We start from the raw sequence: 25,582 nt of genomic DNA on the forward strand, positions 1-25,582 counted from the left end.
ACATTTTGAAGTCATCTTAAAGTACCGTGAGCTCTGGAATGGAATCTAAAATAGTGACAGATTGACGACATACATACATGCATACATACATACATACATACATACATACATGTGTTTTATTCAATAAACTAATAATATGATATTGCAGAGAGTTTTTAGGAAGGAGCAGAGTGTAAAGAGATGAAATGATTGAGGAAATGTGGCATATATCACCATAAAAAAGTTTGTTGTATTACTAAAATATGAAGTTTTGAAGCTTAAAATAGTGAAAGACTTGCATTAATGATGCACATTGTATCGGCTGCCATAACAGCATCAGTTGATGCATGTTTATTTTTAATGTCATTATCATTAGCCCAATAAAAAAAAGACACAACTGATATTTTATAGATCATATCTGTCTTTGATCTGATTCAGATACATGTTGCTGAGTCTGTTGATGTTAGAGTGTTTTTACTGAATAAATGGAGACTTGCCGTTTGTAAATGATCTGTGTATGTGTTTGCTTGTATTCTGCCATTACATTTCTAAATGAAATCAGTTGGCAGACGTTTGATTTGAAAACCAGGCTGCGTAAAACAAATATTAAGATTTGTTTTGATTGGCTTATTTATCAGTTATCAGTACAGACCATAATTTCTAGATTTGTGCATCCCTAATTCATTTGGAGAAATTGTTTGTGTACTTAAGTACTGTGTACATACAGTAATATTTATATATTTTTGTATTTTTCTAATAATTTTATATTAGTTTTTGGGGTTTAATAGCTGTAGTTCTTATTTTAGTTAGTTTTCAAGGCCAGATTTTGTTTCTTGTAATATTTTATTCCAGATTTATTTTAATATCAGGGAGCTATTTGTAATAGATGTTGTTTTTGCTTATTAATAATAGATTATTAAACATAATCTTTCTTTCATGCTGACTACTAGCTCATTAAGGTTGTTTTCAAGCTGCTGTTTCTCTTTGACAGTGGTTGCTGGAGGGCTTGCACTTGTTTTTTTTTATTATTTTTTTTATTACACTTCTAATGTTATTCAAGTTTTTGTTTTTTTGCACCACAATAGTCCAAATGTAATGTTGCACTTTCATCTATGACCCTTTCTCTGATCCTTAGATTAAACCAGTAGCAGTACTGTGGGGATCAAAGTTAGAGAACACTCATTGTGTAACACTCTTTGTGAAGACAATATGTTGAGATATAGATCTTGACCTTGTTCATAGCTGAACTGCTGATCAATTCCAACTGCAAATTCTCTGTGTTATAATGTCCTCTACTACATGTGTCTTTTGTGGATGACCAGTCTTACTCAGAAAGTCAGTGACATTGCAAAGATGCATTTTGTCTTGGAAATCCGTTTTGTAATGATCAGCTTCCCTTGATAAAATGTCCATATTTAGGAATTTTTGAGATCAAAATCAAGTTTTTACAATAAGAATCTAATAAATTAGGAATTTAGTACTAGGGCAAAAGATTTCCCATTGTAACATCATGTAGATTTGCTGCTGTGCTTAATACACAAAAACCTTGACTAGTCAGGCTTTATGTGTTCATTCAACTGTAATCATACAAAGCTCCAAAATTGTGTATGATCATAATGAATGATAATCAGAATTATAATATTAATGTAGTAAAATTGGTCTGCAAGATAAATTTCAGAGAGCTTTTATAGTATTCCTAAAGTTGTTGCTTGTAAATATGTGTATATGTAATTAGTAATATATTATTAGAAATGTTATACATATGTTTATGGTTTTATTTAAGAAATAAATTGTATATACAAAGTTACACTTAACAGTATTACAAAATCCAAGCAAACATAAATATGCTGCTCTGCAATTGCAATTTGCTGCAATTAATTTGATTGTCTGTGTTGTTTCGCAATTATCTATATCTATCTTTAAAGTACAAACAAATAAATTGTATGCATCCATAAATTTGTATGCTTTTTTGCGTAGATGCATGTCTGGAGGTCAAGTGCTTATATCCACTGTCTTGAAGGCAGGCAAATATTTCAGTACAGTAGAAAACTTGCTTTATTTTATAATTTAATGATTTCATCTAACATGTGTGGCTATTTTCTGTTCATATCCCATCATCATCAACTGAATTTTTCAGACTACATGTACAAAACAAAACAATTATACAATTAAGAGAGTTGTTCCCATAATTTCTCTTAAACGACACCAGCCTAAAATTTAACAACATTAAAATAGCATTCTGTGAATGCCAAACAGATAGAGTTCACAACATTAAATGTTTACACACAGGCTAACTCACCAATGGTTCCACATATGTGAGAGAAAATTAGCTGAACTTAGTGCTGGATTCGCCAGTTTTGAAATTAGGAAGCGTCTGATAACCTACACTTAAACCTGTACATCATTAAGCAATACAGTAGAGCATGTTGGCACACCTTAACTAACAAACATTAAGGCAGTAGCCTCAACCCATCATTATATGCTAAATTAAGTTTTTGCATGCTTCTCTTTCTATAACATATCCAGAAATGAGCACATGAGTATGTATTAAGAATGCTTTAAAATATGTACTCGTAACAAATACTGAAGACATAGTACAATTATGCATTATGTTAGCTTGAGTATACATCCCACAACACTGTCTGTAAATGTCCCTATTGTAAAACTGGTCATCAGTTATACAAGATAGTGTCCTAGGTATTTAACCTACTTGCATATTTTAAGAACAATACCAAACAGAGAAGGACGAGGTACAGTCCTCCCTGTTTCTGATTAGCATAATATTACTCTTCTTTACAATATATTTGATATCAAAATCATATTGAGAGCAGACCCTTAATAAATCATGAATGTCTGCACTATGTGGACTAAGATTGCCAAATTGTCATATTGTTGATTAGAGTGTTAACCACCATATAGTTGTTTCCACAGGTGTTTAACAGCTTTGACAAATCGTCCCTATAAACATTAAATGGAAAGGGAGACAAAATACTTCCCTGTCTAACTCCATTACCTACATTAAGTGGAGAAGACATACAATGTTGGCATTTTAACATGCATTGACTGATGACGAGCATGCCAAAAAGCCAAATGTCTTATTAAAAATGAGCAACCAGTCTTTTACTAAATGTACAAAATAATTGAATGTGCATTCGAAGCATCAATAAAACATACAAACATTGTAGAATTATGTGTATTTTACAAATCTTAAATCTCATTTAAAGCAAAAATACACACACTTTAAACGTTTCCGTGATGAATTTACAGAAAAATACTGGGCATCTGGGTTGCCAGCCACATACTGTGTTTTTACAGAACCACTTCTTTAAAGTCTGTACATTAGCAGTAAGGAAGGCACGGTATCTCTGTGGTAAGCACTGTTGCCACACAGCAAGAAAGTGGGTTTCCTCCAGGTTCTCTGGTTTCCCCCAAAGTCCAAAGACATGCACTATAGGTGAATTGAATAGATTAAACTGTCCATAGTGTATAAGTGTGTGTAAATTCAATTCAATTCAATTCAGCTTTATTTGTAGCGCTTTTACAATGTAGATTGTGTCCAAGCAGCTTCACATAAACGGTCATAGTAAATTGGAACATAGTAGTTTAGTTTTTAGTGTTTAAGTTCAGTTCAGTTTAGCTCAGTTCAGTGTGGTTTAAAATCATTAATGAGAGTCCAAACACTGAAGAGCAAATTCATCGATGGGTAGCTCTACCGATCCTGAACCATGCAAGGTAGAGGCGACAGCAGAGAGGGAGAACGGAGAGAAAAACTTCACCGATAGGTGAGTGAAGAAAAAAAAACCTTGAGAGAAACCAGACTCAGTTGGGCATGACCATTTTAATTTCTCTGCTGGCCAAACGTTTTGTGCAGAGCTGCAGTCTCAATGGCGGAGACTGGAAGCTGGCCTCAGCGTCAGCGAAGACTCGTCTGTACCTGGAGCGTCACTGGAATCAGTCTCTTGATCTCCACTCCTCCATAACCAGCGCAGCAGCTGCTCATCAGGATACGGCCTGGTCCATGATATGGAAACCTTGGGATCATCTCGTCGCTGGTCTTGGATCCAATCAGTGACTCTACATAGTCTGAAGGCCTCGGGATGAGTATCCCCATGTGGAAATGGAGAAAAAAGAGAATAATTAGCGTAGCTGCTGTTCATAGTGTATATCATCAAGATGCAGAAACTTGTGTTGAAACCCGCTAAGTGATGCACTGAGTGTATGCTTTACTAAACAGATAGGTCTTTAATCTAGTTTTGAACTGCGGGAGTGTGTCTGAGCCTCGGATGTTATCAGGAAGACTATTCCAGAGTGTAAGAGCCATGAAAGAGAAAGCTCGACCTCCTTTACTTGACTTTGCTATTCTAGGTATACCAGAAGCCCTGAGTTTTGAGATCTTAAAGAGCGAGTTGGATTTTAGCGAGACAGAAGGTTGGTTAGATAAACAGGAGCTAGATTATTTAAAGCTTTATAGGTGATAAGTAATATTTTTAATTCAATACGAAACTTAACAGGCAGCCAGTGTAAGGAGGATAAAATTGGGGTGATATGATCTTATTTTCTAGACCTGGTAAGAACTCTGGCAGCTGCATTTTGTACTAGCTGAAGTTTATTAATAAGAGGATGCTGGGCAACCAGCAAACAGAGCTTTACAGTAATCCATCCTATAAGTCATAAAAGCATGGACTAGCTTTTCTGCATCTGAGATGGATAGCATACTTCGTAATTTAGCGATATTTTTCTGATGAAAGAAGGCAGTTTTTTCTACAAGAGATATATGATATTCAAAAGTTAAATTGCTGTCTAATATGACACCCAGATATTTTGTAGTAGCGCTGTAGATCCTTGAGTTTTAAATGAGTGTGTATTTGTGTTTTGAAATACTGGGTTGCGGCTGGAAGGGCATCTGCTGTGTAAAAACAGATGCTGGAATAGTAGGCACCACTGCGGTGACCTCTAAAATAGAGACTTAGCCGAAGGAAAATGAATGGATGAAATGAACAGTAAAGTATACCGGCTGTTGCAGTTGGCAGTAATGTACTGTACTCTTATTTAAAAGTATGTTGCTGTAAAAATACATGCACTGAGTTAAAACTCAAGTAAACTGTATCATGTTTAGACTTAAACTAAACTGATTGTCAGAAGACATGACAAACAGCTCCATCTTATTTAGTTATGTCCTCTCTCAAGGACTTTAGATAGTATAGTGGGCTAAGATATAGTTTGAAAATTGTTCATGCTATTTATTTTGGCAGATCTATCTTTAATAACAGGCACCAACATAACTAACAAGATAGAATCAGGTATAGTCCTATGTACTAATAATCCAAAGCAAATAACAAGCAGAGCAAACAGTTGTTTACTTGCAACTTTAGTTGTCTGCAACAAAAATATTGTTCATACTCCAAGACTTATTTTCTTTTAACATAACTGCATTGAAAACTATCTCACATTATCTGGAAACGGTCTAAATGTTAGCAATACACAGTAGAGTCTATGTCTTTTATTCTGTTTTTTTACTTAATGGCCTCCATCTGAATTTTGTGCGTCAGCCGAATTGCTATTGTTAGCTGTTCTGCAATGTTGATTTGCACTGTAGCGTTAAGATCTCTGTAGGTTAATGAGGTCTTTTCTAATTGGTTAGCCTCCCTGCATGTGAAGTAATCAACAAGACCCCTTCAGAGTCACTGAATGAGGGACATGAGGGTCAACTGCTTAAGAACTCATGTTTGCCACATCAGTTTCTGTCTGCAAATCTGATTTGATTTTCTCTGTTCTAGAGAGCGGCTCCTCCATCACTGCTTCTTGTGTGGGTCTGGGCTGCTCGCTGGCTCCTCCTCCTGGTACCGCTGGTAAACCTGTACCTGGATACAACGGTGAGATTCAACTACATTGTATTTTGGCACTACAACACACAGCTTCAAAAGCGTTCTTGTTGATCACTGAGAGTGTGTTTTAGAGCTCCTCTAACCGACATTTGAGCTTGTAATAGCTAGAGAATTCAACAAATGACCAAAGTGCTGTTTTTCTGCTTTGTCTCACAGTGACAGTGATTGATGATGATATGCAACAGGTAAAACCAAGGACTCTGGGGAATATCGTGGTGAAGTGAGTTATTTTAATCCTCTCGCTTTTTATTTTTATTGATTGAAACAGTATAAATGACACAAAGAAATGAAAAGGGTAATAGGATTCAAATATATGGTAGATTATATCTCCTCTGTGTGAATAGTTTAGGGATGTGAACTATTTACTAGGCCACAGCTGTGTCATAACTTAGATGAAATAGGAAAATTTCTGTCATATATTGTGAGCACAAAAGGTCTGCTGTGTATTATTGGTAATGTAGCACTAAATGAAGGTCATACTGTAATGTTTTTGTTTGTGAGTCTATGACGCACAGCAGCAAATCTGCTTGATCAATTTGATCATGTTGCTTTGGAAAATGTTTTGCCCTTGTACTAAATTCTTGTATTACTATATTTATTGTGTAATGATGACTGTATTTTCCTATGGAAATGTCCTAAACAAAATGCATGCATGAAGATATGTTTATGAATTGTGATTGTTAGTGCTCAAGAATGACATAGTTAGAAAAGAGAACGTTTAGAAAAATCAAGTCAGCCGACCCATGTTTTTGGCTTGTTTTTTTGACTGAGTGAATGACTGCTGTTTGACGGTGGCTTTAACAAAAGGAAAAAATATTTTGAAATGTACAGTATGCGAGAGGGATTGAATTTGTTTCACACATTTCCAGTCAGATTTTAGACATTATCAGTTAACAATTTGTTATTTGCAGATATTTTTTTACTGTCAATATTATTTATTTATTTATTTTTATTTTATTTTATTTTATTTTAATATTACTACCTAAAGTTGGGGGTGAAGTAAAGCCTGGAGTTTGGTATTACAGAATAAAACCTGTCAGACTTATCAGCGTTAAGAGTTTTAATCTGTGAAAACCACACTGAATGTACTTTATTCGGCCTATTACATGGCTGCTTGTCACAAAAACATTAACATTTGAAACAAAACATTTTAAACCATAGTAGTTTATGAATTGTTTATTTTACAGAAAGCAGACAGAAATGAAAACAGATGACAGAGTGCATACTAACTGCATTCAGTTCACCAAACAGTCAAAAAAAAAGAAAAAAAAGCTGACAGAAATGAAACTGGCTGAATGAAGCATATACTAACCTACATGTTGTTCATTTACAAGATGACACCAAAAACAGTCAAAAACCATGGTGTGACAGACAAGAAGATACTCATGAATTTAGATGTAAACATATGGATTTGAACATATTCCTTTATGGTCAGGATAAGTCAAAGTTCTCGGATGAACCTGTGTTATTCAGTGGTTGTGATCTTGAAATAGCATGACTTGAAATGTCTGAAATATATGTGTGTGTGTGAGATTTTCTTCTATTCTATGTTCTATTTCTTCATTTTAATTTAATAGGATGTCCATAATATGAAAAAAAGGCTTCTCCTCACATAAAAAAGTATTTCAGAGCAATGTATGATCTTATGTTTACAGTTTGAATTTTAAATTCATTTTAATTACATCTCTAATACTTCTTAAGGACTTTTTACCAAAGGAAGGACATTTTTCACAATATTTTCCTTTGTATTACTTCTGTAGAAAGTAATTTTATTTTGGTGGAAATAAAAAAACAAGTACATTTATACAGATTTAAAACTGATAAGGCGAATATTATTAGCCCCTTAAAGAATTTTCATTCTTTAATTGGCTACAGAACAGCTATCGTTGTCCAACGACTTGCCTAATTACCCTAACTTGCCTAATTAACCTAGTTAAGCCTTTAAAGTGCAGTTTAAGCTGAATAGTAGCTAGTAAAACAGTATACATTGACATCAAAGCAAAGACAGAAGAAGTTAGTTGTTTAAAATGTTGCAAAAATGTGTTGGTATCACAGGTAAAAAAAAAAAAAGTATTACAATTTAATAATTTCAAATTCAACTGTATATATTGAAATGAGGGTGGTGGGGTGGCAGAGTGGGTAGCACTGTCACCACACAGCAAGAAGGCCGCTAGTTCGAGCCTCGTCAGGGTCAGCTGGCTTTTCTGTGTGGAGTTTTCATGTCCTCCCCATGTTTGTGTGGGTTTCCTCTGGGTGCTTCACAGACATGTTCTATAGGTGAATTGGGTAAGCTAAATTGTACGTAGTGTATTTGTGTGAATGAGAGTAAATGAGTGTTTCCCAGTGATGGGTTGCAGCTGGGTATTCGCTGCGTAAAACACGTTGGATAAGTTGGCGGTTCATTCCGTTGTGGCAACCCCAGAATAATAAAGGGACTGAAAAGCCGAAAAGAAAATTAATGAATATTGAGATGATAGATGAGCATAACATAGAACACATAGAGCACAACCATCCAGGAAGGTTGTACATAAATGTTCTTTCTGCATCTTTGAACAAATTACAATAACAACACTAAACTATCAAATACTGTGATCTGAAAGTCTGTATTATTGCCTTGTTCACTCTCTGTAGGTAATTTTCACTTTCTCCCTCTAGTGTATGTGGTCGTGTCACATAGACTGTTGACTCCGGTGTGTCTGCTAGACACTCGTCTAGACGTCCATTGAGTCCAAAACATTATAGCCCAGCCTTTTTGTCTGAACTGCACAAATAAGTCTCCTTCCACTTGAGTGTGCTCATCATCTTCACTGCACTATGAAATATTTACTGACACAAGAGAATCTTTTCATCAAAGATCTGACTTGAAAATCTGCGTCTTTGTAGGAGGACATTAAGGCCGAGTCTGAGCAGAATGAGTAATGCGCTCTGTCTGCTCTCAGCCTTTCTTCAGGTACAATAGTCATCTATAAACCGGTGTCGCGTCTGTGCTCGGCCTCTGGAGAGCCGAATAATCTCCTAGATGTTTGTTTTGTACTCTCTGATAGATGTGATTTTAATCAAGAGCATGTTTGAAAACCTGTCGGATGTATGCTGGGATTAAAAGGAAATTGCGCTGCATAAAACAAGACGCATAAACACTTTCAGGAGGCGCAGTCTTGATAATGAATGTGTTTGGAGTACTAAGTATTTGAAGTAATGTGCTCTAATCCAGAGTTGTCAAAAATAAATAGGAGTTAAAATTTGAAAAAAAAAAAAGATGTGAAAAATATACAATTGAAGTCAGAATCATTTGGCCTCTTTTGATTTTTTTTCTTTTTTAAATATTTCCTAAATGATGTTTAACAGAGCAAGGAAATTTTCACAGTATGTCTGATAATTATTTTTGTTCTGAAGGAAGTTTTATGTGTTTTATTTTGGCTAGAATAAAAGAAGTTTTAATTTTTCTAAAAGCCCTTAGCAACACCCTGTTACAACTGACTCCGCTGTGTCATGTTTTACTCAAGTGGCCAGCAGTCAGTGTGAGTTTTACATCCTTTAAAATGGTTCCATCTTTTAGCCTAAAAGATTGTAATCACAACAATTTAAGACTTTACGTAGATACTTTTACTGATTATTTTTTAATACTAAAATATGGACTATAATAAAAAATCATTTTATGCTGCAAAAATGGGTTCCCCTTCAGGAGGGGAACGTCGATGCTATGTGGAAAACGTCTACTATGGGGATTTTGTCAGAATCCAATCATCTAAAAGAGTAAAGATTTAAAGAAAGGGTTACAGTGGGAGTAAATCCGCCACCCTCGGGTTTGCGGAACTCTCGCTCCTCTATGTGCTCCATCCAAGCTTCAAGTGAGAGAAGCGCTCTATCCTCGGATGGCCGCCCTATCACTTGATGACACCAAGGCTCAGATGTTCACCGCTGCATCGGAGGATGGGCTTTCATTGTCTGATGAAGGATTGGAACACGCTCCCTCCCTCGGGGTAGCGAGCGTGGCGTCGGATCTATTAACAGAAATGATAACCGTGCTTTGCCGGACTGCTTCGGCTGTAAACCTGGAGATGGTTTATCTCCATCCCCGCGGCTGGACCGACTAGATTCAATTTTTCAATTCAATTTATTTATAAAGCACTTTAAAACAACACAGTTGACCAAAGTGCTGACAACAAAGAGTAAAACAAACTTTAAAATACAAATAAATAAACATAAAATGTCAACATCTTACTATGTGCTAGAAGCCAAATTGAACATGTGGGTTTTATGAAGTAAATAGAAGAGGCTTGTCTAATGTACAACGGCAGCTCATTCCACAATTTTGGTGCAGCCACAGCAAAAGCCCAATCCCCTCTAGGCTTTCGACTGGTCCTGGGCACACCCAGGAGGAGCTGGTCGGCTGACCTGAGCGAACGAGAAGGTGTGTAGGGACAGAGAAGCTCAGAGAGGTAAATGGGTGCAGCACCATTTAGACACTTAAAAACAAATAAAAGTAACTTAAATGGATCCTGAAATGCACAGGCAGCCAGTGAAGAGAAAATAATATCGGGGTGATGCGCTCGTATTTGCGTGTGCCAGTTAAAAGACATGCAGCTGCATTCTGAACCAGTTGCAGTCGAGAGATCGAAGACTGACTCACCCCAAAATAAAGGGCATTGCAGTAGTCCAAGCGGGAGGTAATAAAAGCATGGATTACTGTTTTCAAATTGCTTGTGCGTTAAAACATGCTTAATTTTGGCCAGTTGTCGTAAGTGAAAGAAGCTAGAGCGAACAACAGACCGAATCTGGCTTTCAAGCTTTAGTTCAGGATCCATTTTAAAACCCAAGTTCACAATCTCTGGCTTACAGAAAGTTTCGAGATTATTTAGGTGTACAGAATGAACGACGTTGGAACTGGGGCCAAACACCATCACTTTGGTCTTAGAATCATTAAAATGGAGAAAATTCAGTGTCATCCAAGACTTAATGTCCTTTAAACAGGAGGCCAGTGCATTTAGAGGAAGGTCATTTGTCCTTTTAAGGGGAACATAAATTTAACAGTCATCAGCATAACAGTGAAAGGAGATGCCGTGTCTCCTGAGAATCGAACCAAGTGGAAGCAGATATAGAGAGAACAATATAGGGGCCAGAATAGAACCCTGTGGAACTCCATAAGATAGTGGAGCACAGGAGGACTCACAATCACTCAATCGCACAGAGAAGGTTCGGCCTTCCAAATAGGACCTGAACCATTCCAAAGCCACAACTTTAATGCCAACCCAATGTTCCAAGCGTGAAAGTAAAATGTCATGATAAACAGTGTCAAATGCAGCTGTTAAATCTAATAGGACAAGAACCACACAGTCACCAGAATCACATGATAAAAGAATATCATAAAAAAGTCTTATAAGGGCAGACTCAGTGCTGTGCATTGCATTAAAACCAGACTGGAAAATCTCAAGAAGGTTGTGCTCATTCAAGTGTGCAATTATCTGATTATAGACTATTTTTTTCAACACTTTAGATAAAAAAGGCAGCTTGGAGATTGGTGTATAGTAATGAAAAATATGTGTGTCCATTCCGGGTTTTTAAAAATGTGGCCGTACAACAGCATGTTTGAAATTTTTAGGAACCACTCCTGAAGTAAGACTGTCATTTATAATAGATAAAACAATAGAGCCCACAGTGGAAAAGACCTCTTTCAAAAGGTGTGGGGAAACAGCATTATGAGGTGAACCTGATGGCTTTATGTGGGCCACTATCTCATCTAGCTGAGCAAGAGTGACATGCTCAAACTGCTGAAAGGCAGCAGGGCACACGGGAAGGATTGAGGGATCAAAATTGGGTGGTGTTATCTGGGCTCTAGCTGAGGCATTAAGAATAGAATCAATTGACTTAAATAACACCTGAGGTTTATGACAATTGGACATGATAATGTTCGCAAAGTAGTTCCTTTTTGCTTCCTTTACAGTGGACTGATATAGATACCAATGATGCATGTATGTGGAGGATTAAAAAGGCAAGATCTTTTAGCCTCATATCCCTTTTTTCCCAGAAGTGCACCGTGGGCTCCAGTCTTGGAGGGCATCTTTCTCAGCGCGATCTGCGTTTGCCTCCACCCTCACCACCCTTGATGGTGGAGGAGCTAGAGAGTACAAGTCGATTCATCAGATTGTGAGTGCCATTGCGGGCCTGCATGGTGCCTCATTCTGCTGGAGTCAACCTCGTCTCCCGTCCAAGGCTTGTCGGTTATCCGCCTCCCTCGGAGCCAGAGCCCACACAGCCACAGGCCAGGTTGCTTCTTACCCTGCATGCTAGGGACCATGCGCAGGCGCTGGCCCAGCTTCACGGGGGTGGTTCCGACCCAGGCTTGTTACAAGCCCCGCACCGCACCCAAATGAGCTCCATGGAAGTCTGCTGCGTGTGCCCTGGGAAGGACCATGGCCACACTAGTGGTCCAGTAGCGCCATCTCTGGCTAAACCTGTCAGATATATAGAGCCATTAGCAAGGGCCCTGCCTGCCTGGTTACGTGGGCCAGCCCTTCGCGGTGGCTCATACGCACGATCAAACTTGGCTACGCGATTCAATTTGCGAAACGGCCTCTCAAGTTCACGGGTATGTATCTCACCTGGGTCAGCCCTGTGCCCACCCCTGTCTTGGGACAGAAGATTGCTGTCCTCCTGGCGGACGATGCAATCTAAGCGGTCCCTCCAGCTGAGATGGAGAGCGGGTTTTACAACCTGTACTTCATTGTACCCAAAAGAGCGGTGGGCTACGGCCCATCCTAGATCTGCACATTTTGAACCACTGTCTTTACAAGCTGCCGTTCAAAATGCTTACGCAGAAGCGCATCCTCTGGTGAGTTAGTCCTCGGGATTGGTCTGCAGCAATAGACCTGAAGGACACTTCATGTCTTCATGCTTCTACGCCACCGTCAGTTTCTGAGGTGTGCGTTTGAAGGATGAGCCTGGCAGTACAAGTCCTCCCCTTCGGGCTCTCTCTGTCTCCGCGGGTTTTCACCAAGCTTGCGGAGGGTGCCCTGACGCCCCTTTGGAGTTCGACAGAGTTCGGCAGAGAAACTGTGGTCCCACTGATAATATTCAGAGGCTCCTGGAGCATATGGATTCCGCAGACGCTGTCTTGCCGCTCGGGTGCTCCAGACGGGACCGCTTCAGCATGAGCTTCACAATCGGGTCCCAAGACGCGCATGGCATGCGAGCGCGCACCGGGTTACTGTCACTCCGCTGTGTCGCCCAGCCCTCAGCCTCTGGACGAGAACAAGTGTCCAGGCATGTCATGTTTTTGACAGATGCTTCCAGTTGTGCTAGGAGGCTGTGTGGTGCGGGCATGCAGCTGTGGGTCTGTGGTTGGAATCTGGTTGCATTGGCATTTTAATCGCCGATGCGCTCTCACAGCAGTTTTGCCTGGGAAAATGGAGACTCCACCCCCGTCTGTCCAGACGCTGTGGGCTGCAGCTTTTTTTTAACACCGAGATACGTGGACTCTCTCGCTTTCCCCGAGAAAGACCCTGTACGTGCCAGATCAGTATGATGCTCTCCTCCTTCAGTTTGCTGGAGCTAAGACTGTCCCCTCTGCTCTGAGGGGTTGGCGTTACGATCAACCCTGCTCTGAGGACGTGGCAATGGTGGCGCTGGGAAAGCATTGCCTCATCATCCAGTTCCCAGAGGCGCGAGACATGGATATTAATTGGGGGTTGCTAACTCATTGGCATTTCATTGGCCCGTTTGTATACTCTTTCAGATGATTGGATTCTGACGAAATACCCAAAGTAAAAGTTCCCTCTTGGGGAACGAGGGTTACCTTAGTTAACAAGTGTTCTCCTGTGTTTCTCATCCAGATTCATCTAAACTATTTCAATAATTGGCAGGAAGACATCTGCCGCCACTGTGGTGAATACCTCGGAAGCATGCCATGGTTAACCCTGAGCAAATATCTTAAAACTCTGTGTTACATTTTGGCCCACATTACTTTGAGCACTGTGCTCCCCTAGTCGTTGTAGTAGTAGTAGTAATAGTATCAGTTGTAGAGTCAGTAGTAGTTAGGCTCAGCAGTAGTAGATGTTGTTGCAGTAGTATCAGTTGTAAAAGATGTTGTTGTAGTAGTGTCAGGAGTATTTAATTCAATTCAGTTCACCTTTATTTGTGTAGCGCTTTTGCAATGCAGATTGTGTCAAAGCAGCTTCACATAAATTAGTGTTTAAAACATTAGTGTTTAAGTTCAGTTCAGTTTAGCTCAGTTCAGTGTGGCTTAATAATCACTACTGAGAGTCCAAACATTGGAGAGCAAATCCATCGATGTGCAGCTCCACAGATCCTGAACCATGCAAGCAAGTGGCGGCAGCGGAGAGGGGAAAAAAAACTTCACAAATTGGCGAAAGTGAAAAAAAAAAAACTTGAGAGAAATCGGACTAAGTTGGTCATGACCATTTTAATTTCTCCGCTGGCCAAATGTCTTGTGCAGAGCTGCAGTCTCAGCGGCGGAGGCTAGAAGCTGAGCCTCAGCGAAGTCTCGTCTGGCTCTGGAGCGTCACAGAAATCAGTCTCATGCTCTCCACTCCTCCATGACCACTACAGCAGCTGCTCAGGATACAGCCTGGTCCAGGGTATGGAAACCTTGGGATCATCTCGTCTCTGTTCTTGGATCGAATCAGTGACTCTGGATAGCCTGTGGACCTCGGGATGAGTATCCCCAGGTGGAAATGGAAAAATAAGAGAATAATTAGCGTAGCTGCTGTTCATAGTGTATATCAACAAGATGCAGAAACCTGTGTGGAAACCCGCTAAGTGATGCACTGAGTGTATGCTTTACTAAACAGATAGGTTTTTAATCTAGTTTTGAACTGCGGGAGTGTGTCTGAGCCTCGGACATTATCAGGAAGGCTATTCCAGAGTGTAGGAGAGTGTATAACTGAGAAAGCTTGACCTCCTTTCCTTAGTAGTAGACATTGTAGTAGCAGTTGTTGTTGTGGCTGTAGTAGTAGTATAGCATTAGTAATTTCGGTAGTAGTAGTTGGTGTATTACTTGTAATTATTGTTGTTGTTAGTGTTATTATTACTGTTTTTCTTTTATCATTCCATTACTATCTTTGTTGCCATCCCTTACCACTGAATGGTTTCAGTACCAGTACCAGTATCTGACTGTATTGTTGTTGTTGTTTTTTTCCATCTGTTCATTGTAGTTTTGCTTTCTTTGTATGTGATTCCAATTTGTGTACCTCTTGCAAATTGTATGAATTTGTGAAGTAGTTAAATATTTGAAATAATTACGTTTCCTCATGAGATCAGGCTGATGTATCACACAATGGTAAAACTATTTGTGTAGGGTAGACTAGACTTGCTCACAGACATCTATTTAAAGGGGAAGTGGCTCCAAACTAGCAATATATTTCAATATCATCCTAACTATTAAACACATACTATTGTGAATGAAGTTTTATCTGGAGAAACATAATTTTGGAATTATTAGAATTGTTTTACTTTTATATAATGTTAGAGTTAGAAGAGTGATTCTGCGAAAAACCTGCAGGAACACTTTGATTGTCATTCTCCCTTTGTACTGTATGTGTCATAAGAGAGAGGAAAGCCCCGGCCATTAGTAACTATCTCTCCATCATCAGCATAAATAGCCCTGAGTGAGAAGCAGCCCACTGCCATTCGAGTTTTCATTTGCTGAAGATGATGTCAGTGAGTAATAGCCATTCCCCTTCGGTTGTGGAACTTCAGTGCTATTAAGTGGATTTGATCTTTGTGAAAATCCACGAAATGGGAGGATTCGGTTCAGAAGCCGCTTGTCTGAAAGAGTATTGAACGGGCCACTGAATGCAATGAATTGGCAGCGTAAGCTTGCACAGGTGTGCTTCATTGCCAATTATCCCAGCATATAAGCACACCTGGAGCGAGCAAACGCCATCCTTTTCGCTTCAGAGACTTTCTGATCGAGTCGATGAAGGTTCCTCCTGCTGTGACCAGCGATTCTGAGCGAACGAGAGCATTCTCCCGGTCCAGAGTTTGTACACGCAGCAGCAGACGGTCGAGCTGGGTTTCTCCCTTGCCTGGCGGTCTTTGGGTCCGGTCCTCCAGAGCGGTGCGTATAAAGTTGCAAACTTCACAGAAAGAGCAACACAGTCGTGCAGCACGTCCTTTTCAGGACGGCGCTCCGACTGTGCGTTTCTGGATGCGGTGGTTTCCTGTCCTCGGATGATGGGCACGGGCACTGCGTTACATGCCTGGGGGGTCCAGCATGTTAATGCGTTGCTCGCGGGCAGTTCATGTCGTCATTGCGATGCCATGACTTGCGCAGTAAAGATCGCGGCTAGCCTAAATCCTGAAACGGACATGTTAGCCGAGCTTTCCCGGGCTGGTTGGAGATGGTTTATCCCCCAGCTCCGCGGCCGGACCGACTAGAGGGGCGTTCCCTTCTTCCCGGAGGTGCACAGTAGGCTCACGCGGTCTTAAGGAGCACTTTTTTCTGCTTGTACTGCGTGTCCCTCCACCCTCACCACTCTTGACGGTGGAACAGCCAGGGGGTTGTGGCGATTCCTCAGGTTGAGTGCGCGATGGCGGGGTCCGCCTAATCTCCCATCCAAAGCCTGTAAGTTATCTGCCTCCCTCGGAGCTAGAGCTTACATAGCTGCGGGCCAGGCTGCTTTCGCCTTGCATGCGATAGCCACCTACCAGCGCTACCAAGCGCAGGCGCTGGCCGAGCTGCACGAGGGTGGGTCCAACCCAGGCTTACGAGCTCTGCACCGCCGCTGACTTAGCTCTTCGGACTACTGAGTCCGCTGCGTGTGCGTTGGGGAGGACTATGTCCACATTAGTGATCCAGGAGCGCCACCCCTGGCTGATATGCACGAAGTCGACAAAGTTTCTTGACTTCCCCATATCCCAAGCCATGTTCGGCGACACCGTCTGTGAATTCACCCAGGAATTTAAGGCGGTGAGAGAGCAGTTGATGGGTGATGTCTTATCGGCGGTCCATAGCCCGCTCCGCCCGCCGTGCCATTCATACCTGCTCCTCGGCGAAGACGCCCGCCTACGAGAGCTGCTCCGCCGCCGCACATGCCTCTGGCGAAGCGAGCGCGTCGGGCACCTCGGAAGCAGGCAGCCCCCCTGGCCAGAACGCCGCTAAGTCCGGCAACGGACCGCGAAGCGTCCCTGGGACAGGCCATCTGGAGAAGAGGGAGCTTGCTCTTTCCCCGCTGGAGGGCGGGGCCCCATTTCCAACGGCACTTTTTCACTGCCATGAAAACATCATGAAAGAGCACTTTTCCACTTCCCCGGATGTGACAGCCCGAAATCTGCCAGTCTGGGATGCTATGCTTTCTAGCTTGCAGATTCGATGCGTTTCGCCAGTGGCTCACGAGCGCTGGGAGAGCAGTCTCCTTTCTTCCCCCCCCTCGAGCCTCCCCTCCGGAGCTCGGGTGCGGAGTGAGAGCAAATATCTCACCTCCAGCTTTTCCGTGGGACCAGAGCGCTTCCCGCATCAGCACACCCACTCCGCGCTGCCCCACTGCTGGTACGTCAGCGATTGTAGCGGAGTCCATTAGCGAGAGCTCTGCCTGCCTGGTTAGCGCGGGCCAGCTCTTCGCGGTGGCTCATACGCACAATCAGACTCGGCTATGCGATTCAGTTCGCGAAACGGTCCCCCAAGTCACGGGTGTGTATTTACCAGGGTCAGCCCCCTGTCCTCCCCTGTCATGCGGGAGGAGATTGCTGTCCTCCTGGCGAAGGATGCAATCGAGCCGCTCCTTCCAGCCGAGATGGAGAGCGGGTTTTACAGCCCACACTTCATCGTGCCCAAAAAGAGCGGTGGGTCACGGCCAATCATAGATCTGCGCGTTTTGAACCGCTGTCTGCACAAGCTGCCGTTCAGAATGCTCACGCAGAAGCGCATCCTCCGGTGCGTTTGTCCTCTGGGTTGGTCTGCAGCATTAGACCTGATGGAATTTGGTATCAGCCGATGCGCTCTCACGGCAGCCTTACGTCCTGGAGAACGGAGACTCCACCCCGAGTCTGTCCAGCTGATATGGGCGGGATTCGGGGAAGCCCAGATTGATCTGTTGCTTCCCCCGAGATCGCTCATTGCCAGTTGTTCTTTCCCTGACCGAGTGCTCTCGGCACGGATGCACTGGCTTATAGCTGGCCTCGGGGCAAATATGCGTTTCCCCCAGTGAGCCCAGCTTGCACAGTAGTTACTGTGCAAGGTCAGGGAGGACGAGGAACAGGTTGGTGGTTGCGCCCCTCTGGCTCAATCGGACCTGGATGTCAGAGCTCTCCCTCGCGATAGCCCTCCCCTGGCAGTCCCTTCGAGGAGCACCTACTCTCTCAGGGACAGGGCACCATCTGGCATCCTCGCCGATCTTTGGAGGTCCTTAGACGCGAGGAAGACCTAGGTAACCTCCGATTGCGGTGGCTAATACCGTCACTCGGGCTAGAGCCCCCTCCCCGAGCGGGCCTATGCCCTGAAGTGGAGTCTATTCACTGAATGATGTGTCTCTCGCAGAGAAGACCCCCGTAATTTGCCAGATCAGCGTTGTGCTTTCTTACGCCGAGAGAAGCTGGAGAGCAGGCTGTCGCCCTCCACACTTAAGGTTACGTGGCTGCCATCTCCGTTCTCATGACGCGGTGGCTGGCAGCACCGTGGGAACACATAACCTCATTATCCGGTTCCTCAGGGGCGCTAAGCAAATTAATCCACCCCGCCCCCTCTCATGCCCTCTTAGGATCTAGCTCGTCAGATCCCTTCGATCCTCGACTCAGTATCTTTCTGTCCCTGAAGACAGCTCTGCTGGTCGCGTTGATATCGATTAGAGGGTCGGGGACCCGGAGGCATTTTTTGGTCAGTGACTCGTGCCTGTAATTGGGCTGGCTTTCTCTCACGTCCTGAGACCCCGCCCGCGATATGTGCCCAAGGTTCCTACCACTCCGTTTTAATACTAGGTAGTGAGCCTGCAAGCGCTACCCTCGGAAGAGGCAGACCCAGCCCTTCTTTATTGTCCAGTTTGCGTTTGCGTATTATCCGGACCGCACTCAGAGTTTAGATCATTTGAGCAGCTCTTCGTCTGTTATGGCGGTCGGCAGCAGGGAAGTGCCATACTGAAGTAAGTTCCCACTAGATTGTGGATGCCTTTTTTCGCTATCAGAGCCGAGGTGAGCCGCGCTTCGCATCCTCTCGAGCGCGCCCACGCGGCGCCTCTCTAACAGACATCTGTAGAGCTGCGGGCTGGGTGACACCCAACACATTTGCAAGGTTTTACAATCTGCGAGTGGAGCCGGTTTCCTCAAGGGTATTAGGTAACACTTGGTGATTGAGGAAACAATTCAGTAGGCTGTTGAAACACGCTTGCTGCGCCATTCTCCCTAACACGGAGGTACGTGCGCCTTTTTATCTGTCAGTAAAGTTCCCCGTCAGGTGAGCCCTGCAGATTCCTCCGTGGCCCCCAGCACTGACTCAGTGGAGGAGTCACTTGTTGGCCCACTACGTTGTAGGTCTGCCCGCTGGTCAGCCTGCGTTTTGGGTATAGGTGCCTGCTATGCGTGATCCCCACTAGGCGATCCCATATGCTTATTCCGCCACGGTTAAGCCCCCCCCCCTGTGCGGACCCGTGTCTTCCCTCTCCGCTAACCACTCTTTTGCTATGCGTACTCCCCCTTTTTAGGGCTACTCCATATGTAATTCTGCCATCTATCCCCCCTTGGGTAACGGATGGCCTCCGCAGTGTTCTCCCTATCGGGATTGCAGGATATAGCGGGATTGTATTTTCCTAGAATTATCTAGATGCTCACGACTTCCCGAAAAATATATCTAAATCCGTAAGACTTCTGTTGAAGTAGGATAAATTAGGGCCAGGGACACGTTGGAGGACCGCGCCTCCCATGATGTGGGTGCGTCACGCTTGCTTGACAATCCCCTCATCGGGGGCGTTGGTAAGGTGCAGTCATTATGGTGCTTTCCATAGTTCTCCCATTTTGTGGATTTTCACAAAGATCAAATCCACTTAATAGCACTGAAGTTCCCCAACCGAAGGGGAACGTTCGAGGTTACAGAAGTAACCCTTCGTTCCCCGAGGAGGGGAACGGAAGTGCTATACTCCGTCGCCATAATGACTGTCCCTTAGCTGTTTGAAAGTCTCTTCAGCTTAAAAGGATGGCGTTTGCTCGCTCCAGGTGTGCTTATATGCTGGGATAATTGGCAATGAAGCACACCTGTGCAAGCTTACGCTGCCAATTCATTGCATTCATTGGCCCGTTCAATACTCTTTCAGACAAGCGGCTTCTGAACCGAATCCTCCCATTTCGTGGATTTTCACAAAGATCAAATCCACTTAATAGCACTTCCGTTCCCCTCCTCGGGGAACGAAGGGTTACTTCTGTAACCTCCAACGTTATAAATGTGAAGTTTTAAGATGCACAAATCAACACATTGTAGTCTTCTAAGTTTTTTTTTTTAATTTTTATCCCAGGGATAATGTTAGTCCTGTTTTGAATGTACCACTATGCTGAGCCATAGGCGCTTTTAGCTCTGCTCTCTTTTTAAAAGAGTACAATTTCAGTTGAATGTACTGTCTGTGTGAAATTTGCATGTTCTCTCCATGTTTAATTGTGCTCTGGTCTCCCCCAGAGTCCAAAGACTTGACCATAGTATATGTGTGTGAATAAGAGTGTTTCCGTTACAGTACTCGGTTGCAGCTGGAAGAGCATCCGTTGTGTAAAACATGTACTGGAAAGATGGTGGTTTATCCTGTTGTGGTGACCCCAGATTAGTAAAGGGATTAAGATCAAGGAAATGAATTCATTCATTCACTTGCTTGCTCGCTTACTCACTCACTCACTCACTCACTTATTCATTACTTCAGTCACTCATACATACATTCATTTGCTCATTCGCTTGCTCATTCATTCACTCACCCATTCATTCACTCACTCACTCACTCACTCATTCATTTTTTAATCATTTATTCACTCACTCAATAATTTATTCACTCACTCACTCACTCACTCACTCACTCACTCTCTCGTTTGCTTGCTTGCTTATTCATTCATTCATTCATTCATTCATTCAGTCACTTACTCGTTCGCTCGCTCATTCACTCACTCAGTCAGTCAGTCAGTCAGTCACTCGTTTATTCATTCATTACTTCACTCACTCATACATACATTCATTTGCTCGTTCGCTTGCTCATTCATTCACTCACTCACTCACTCACTCATTCAATTTTTATTCGTTCATTCACTCACTCATTAATTTATTCACTCACTCACTCACTCGGTTGCTTGCTTGCTTATTCATTCACTCAGTCACTCAATCATTCAAACACTCATTCATTTATTAATTCACTCACTTACTCGTTCGCTCGCTCATTCACTCACTCACTCACTCACTCACTTACTCACTCATTTATTCATTCATTCATCCATTCATTTATTCAGTCACTCGTATTTGTTCATTCATTCACTCACTCATTCACTTCATTCATTCATTCATTAATTCATTCGTCCATTCATTCATTCAATCACTTAATCATTCATTTATTTGTTCATTCATTCATTCATTCATTCACTCACTCACACATTCATTCACTCACTCATTCATTCTTTCATTCATTCACTCATTCATTTATTCATTCATTCACTCACTCACTTACTCGTTTGCTCATTCATTCACTCATTCATTCATTAATTCATTCACTCACTCATGAATTTATTAATTCACTTACTCATTCACTTTAATCTGTCATTCATTCGTTCATTCATTTACTCATTCATTCACTCATTCATTCATTAATTCATTCACTCACTCATGAATTTATTAATTCACTTACTCATTCACTTTAATCTGTCATTCATTCGTTCATTCATTTACTCACGAATTTATTCGTTCGTTCATTCATTCATTCATTCACTCACACATTAATTTTTAAGCTTGTTTGCTTACTCATTCCTTTACTCACTCACTCACTAAGTCATTCATTTACTCACTCATTCATTTTATTTATTATTATTGAGTTTTCAAAGAGTTGTAAAACATTTGTTTGTGAGATATTTTGGGCTAAAACTGTACATACACTGTAGGGACATCAGAGACAAATTTTGCGTCTTTTAAAAAGGTGCATAACAGGCCCCTTTTAAAGGTTTCAGATGTTAATCTTATTTTGTTTTGTTTTTTACAATTAAACCTAAACCTATTATAGAAAAGTGTTGTATATACATGTGTTTTTGTATACTTCATTCATAACTTATCCAGCATGTTTTACGCAGCGGATGGCCTTCCAGCTGCAATGTAGTACTGGGAAATGTCCATACATACTCATTCACACGCATACACTACTGACAATTTAGCTTACCCAATTCACCTATAGCACATGTCTTTGGACTGTGTGGGAAACCGGAGCACCCGCAGGAAACCATGCCAACACGGGGAGAACATGCAAACTCCACACAGAAACGCCAACCTTGCTCGAACCAGCAACGTTCTTGCTTTGAGGCGACAGTGCTACCCCTTGCACCACCGCGCCACCCTGTTTTGTTTGCAAATTCGATCTTTTTCTAACATGAAGTAGTTAGGGGAAGCTGATATGGGAATACATTCTAAATTTCTCTCTCCCGTTTGTCTACTACAGCATGAATGCCATGTAAGATAATGTGAAGGTTACTTTGAACATGATGAACATGCAGTTTTTCAGCAGCTGTTAATGTTACTGAATTATTCTATATGGTTACAGTTTTACGTAAAGTGTCCTGTCAACCTTTATATATATATATATATGTGTGTTTTCTGGAACACAGAAGAGGTTATTTTGAAATCGGTTGACAAGCAACCATTTTTAATTAGGATGGATGGGTTGTAGAAAAAAAAACAAAACAAGACATGTCTTAAAATATCTTTCTTTATTTTGTGCAGAATAGTCATACAGGCTTGAAAGAATATGATGGCGATGGCTGAACACATTTGTAAAAAAAAAAAAAAAAAATCATGGTTTCCATTCATGTTGTTTTTTCTTCTTCTGTTCTTTTTTGTCCTCTGTGTATTGTCATTTATATTCACAGTTGAAAGCATACTTTGACCCTGAAAGGATGCAAAAAATGCAGTTTTTCGATGGTTGAGAGCGGAGGAAGGTCACGTCTTGAATATTTGTCTTTTTTCTTTTTCTAAAAGCGTCTCCTGTTCTTCTCTCATCAGGCTTCCTCTGCCTCCCGGAGCAGCTCTGAGTCTCTGGCAGAACCACATGCTCTTTAAAGAGCTCTACTTCACCAAATTCACAGTAAGAATCACCATATACTGTATGTCCTCCATCTGCTCTGCCTTTACTGAAATGTTGTTGTTTTGTTACACATGCATCTGTTTTGTAATGAAGGTTTAGTAGCCTGACGCAAATACACTAGCACAGCCTTATGTGTGATGCAGTTAATTTGGTCAAAAACTACCCCCTTTGGCAGAAAGGAGTAATGTGGTTGAAATTTGAAGTGTGCAGTTGAATATTTGATGAAGGTGTATATAGTAATAAGGCTCTTTGGGGGTTACGTTTGTAGAAAAGTGTAGATGTGTTTTCATTATAGGAAAGGGCTGTTCAATGATTTCTTCTGCCGACAATATGTGGCATTCTTTGAAAATATTGAAACGAGTTGTAGTCAGGTCCACAATCCAATATGAGTACACATAAAACTGTCAGAAATCTAAATAAAGCCTTTGCTTATAGCAATAGTCAAATGTTTGTTACAGAATGTATTACGCGTGTCCTAATACATACACAAAATATGTAATATTGACACATCTAATGCATGAAGTCATTGCAGAAGATGATAATAATACATTGCAGTAATGTATCAGGAAAGAATTATTAATAAATCAGAAGTAAATGTATGGCATGAACAAATGAATCTTTTTGTAAAGAGTAGCTGAAAGTGTACAGTTTATAAAATATGAAGTGATCGTCATCATAGAAAAGTAAGCTACATATGTACATGTATAAGGTATTCCCATAGGATTATTGCTTCAGCCAAACCTTGTTTAATTGAATGTATTTTCCTTGAGCACTGAAGGCAGGTGGCAGGGAAAGTGTGCATGCGACTCTTTGTTGTGAACAGACTCTGTCTTTTAATGAGTGTGTTTTGCTCATAATCAGGCAGGGCAGTGAGAATCCTGTCACCTGAGTCCGCTCTGCATGTGTGTTTGATGATGTCATGCGAGCCGCTGCTTACTGTGTCAGTCCATAAGCTAACAGTCATGACTAGAGCCGAGTGTAAAGCGCGTGTGTGTGTGTGTGTGTGTGTGTGTGTGTGTGTGTGTGTGTGTGTGTGTGTGTGTGTGTGTGTGTTCATCTTTCAGTGGATTAGAAATGAAGGACTGAAGTTTTCAGTGTGTTTACCACAGAGGATTGCAGCAGCCTTCAAAAAGGATGCAGAAGCAGCAAATACAGCACGTCTCTAATGTATTAACAGTGGATAACACAGGCTTACAAGTACTGTTACTAAGCAAATAGTAAGAGTGCGAAAAAAAAAACCTTAAATGTTTATGCCAGTCCAGCATGTACAGGGTATATTAATATCACCACAGTGGCCATTGTTATTATGATTGTGTAAGAAAAAATAAAGGAAGACATAGAAGAAGTCTATGAAGATGTTAATTCAGCATAGCAGTGTCCAAATACACGGCCAGAGTCCGAAGGAGCCCTGAACATGTTGAAACTGGGATCTTTAAAACTGTTTTTGATGTTGGCTTTAGACTTGTCTGTAGATGTGAATGAAGTTGCTCTTTGGCTGTTGACCCAGCTGTTCTCTCTATGATAATGCAGCTTCCACTATTGATGAGACGCTTGTATGTGCACTACTTCCTTCCCCATTCTACAATCATTACCATTTGGTCAAGATGTTGTCAGCTGAAGCAATGCAGACAACAAACTGTTGACATCTTCTTTATCATAATCCAGGCCATTTGGGAAATGAGCATCAACACACCATCTAGAGTGGAAGTTGGGTGGAGGCAGACTCGTTTCTTTTGTATTTGTATTGTATTGTTTGTGAATGTGAATATGCTTTACTAGCAAGAGTCTATAGGGCTGCAGCGCCATCCAGTGTTGGACAGAGGCAGCATTAACATGACTACATGTTTCTATCCGTCTGAACTCTTTTGTTAGGGTTACTACGACACCATGGATGCTGGTTTCGTGGATGAGGAGGGTTTCCTGTACATCATGGCTCGCTCTGATGATGTCATCAACGTGGCGGGTCACAGATTGTCCACTGGGGCTCTTGAGGAGGTCTGTGCCATTGTACTACTGATATTCAACCTTAAAGAGCGTTTACTGTTGCTACACCAACATATGATGTGTGTGTGTGGTTCAGTCCGTCCTGCTTCACCCTGCTGTGGTGGACTGTGCTGTGGTGGGACTGGAGGATTCTCTGAAAGGACACGTGCCTCTGGCTTTATGTGTGCTTCGGAACGGTGAGAACTGAACTAAGAAAATGACTGGAGTTTGACACGATAGCTTTCCTGTATTTGTTTTTGATATGGCACTTTCCATGACAAAAGTAAATGAAAAATCTTTGAATGTATCTAATTAACATGAATATACACTGCAAAAAATGCTTTTCTTTCTTAGATTTTTTTTTGTCTTGTTTGTAGTCCAAATATCTAAAAGTTCTTAAATCAAGAAGCATTTTGTAGACAAGCAATGAAAGCAATGAAAGTAATGAAAATAATCTTATCACAAATCGAAAAACAAGATTAT

General features: G+C 41.7%; 1 protein-coding gene across 12 annotated transcripts in view; it reads left to right on the plus strand.

Annotated features, from left to right (window-relative positions):
• The window catches only part of acss3 (acyl-CoA synthetase short chain family member 3), a 127,211-nt gene that overhangs the window by 63,293 nt on the left and 38,336 nt on the right, over window positions 1-25,582 (plus strand). For all 12 annotated transcript variants that reach the window (XR_012402104.1, XR_012402105.1, XR_012402106.1 and 9 more), the window contains exons 10-14: window positions 5,757-5,852; window positions 6,021-6,084; window positions 23,035-23,116; window positions 24,989-25,111; window positions 25,197-25,296. Coding sequence is in view for 7 of the 12 variants with exons in the window: in XM_073947203.1 (XP_073803304.1) it covers window positions 5,757-5,852; window positions 6,021-6,084; window positions 23,035-23,116; window positions 24,989-25,111; window positions 25,197-25,296 (465 nt within the window). In the remaining 5 variants the exon portion in view is untranslated. The remainder of the gene's footprint in view (window positions 1-5,756; window positions 5,853-6,020; window positions 6,085-23,034; window positions 23,117-24,988; window positions 25,112-25,196; window positions 25,297-25,582) is intronic.

The sequence above is a fragment of the Danio rerio genome, chromosome 4, assembly GCF_049306965.1.
Source record: "Danio rerio strain Tuebingen ecotype United States chromosome 4, GRCz12tu, whole genome shotgun sequence".
NCBI classification, from domain to species: domain Eukaryota; kingdom Metazoa; phylum Chordata; class Actinopteri; order Cypriniformes; family Danionidae; genus Danio; species Danio rerio.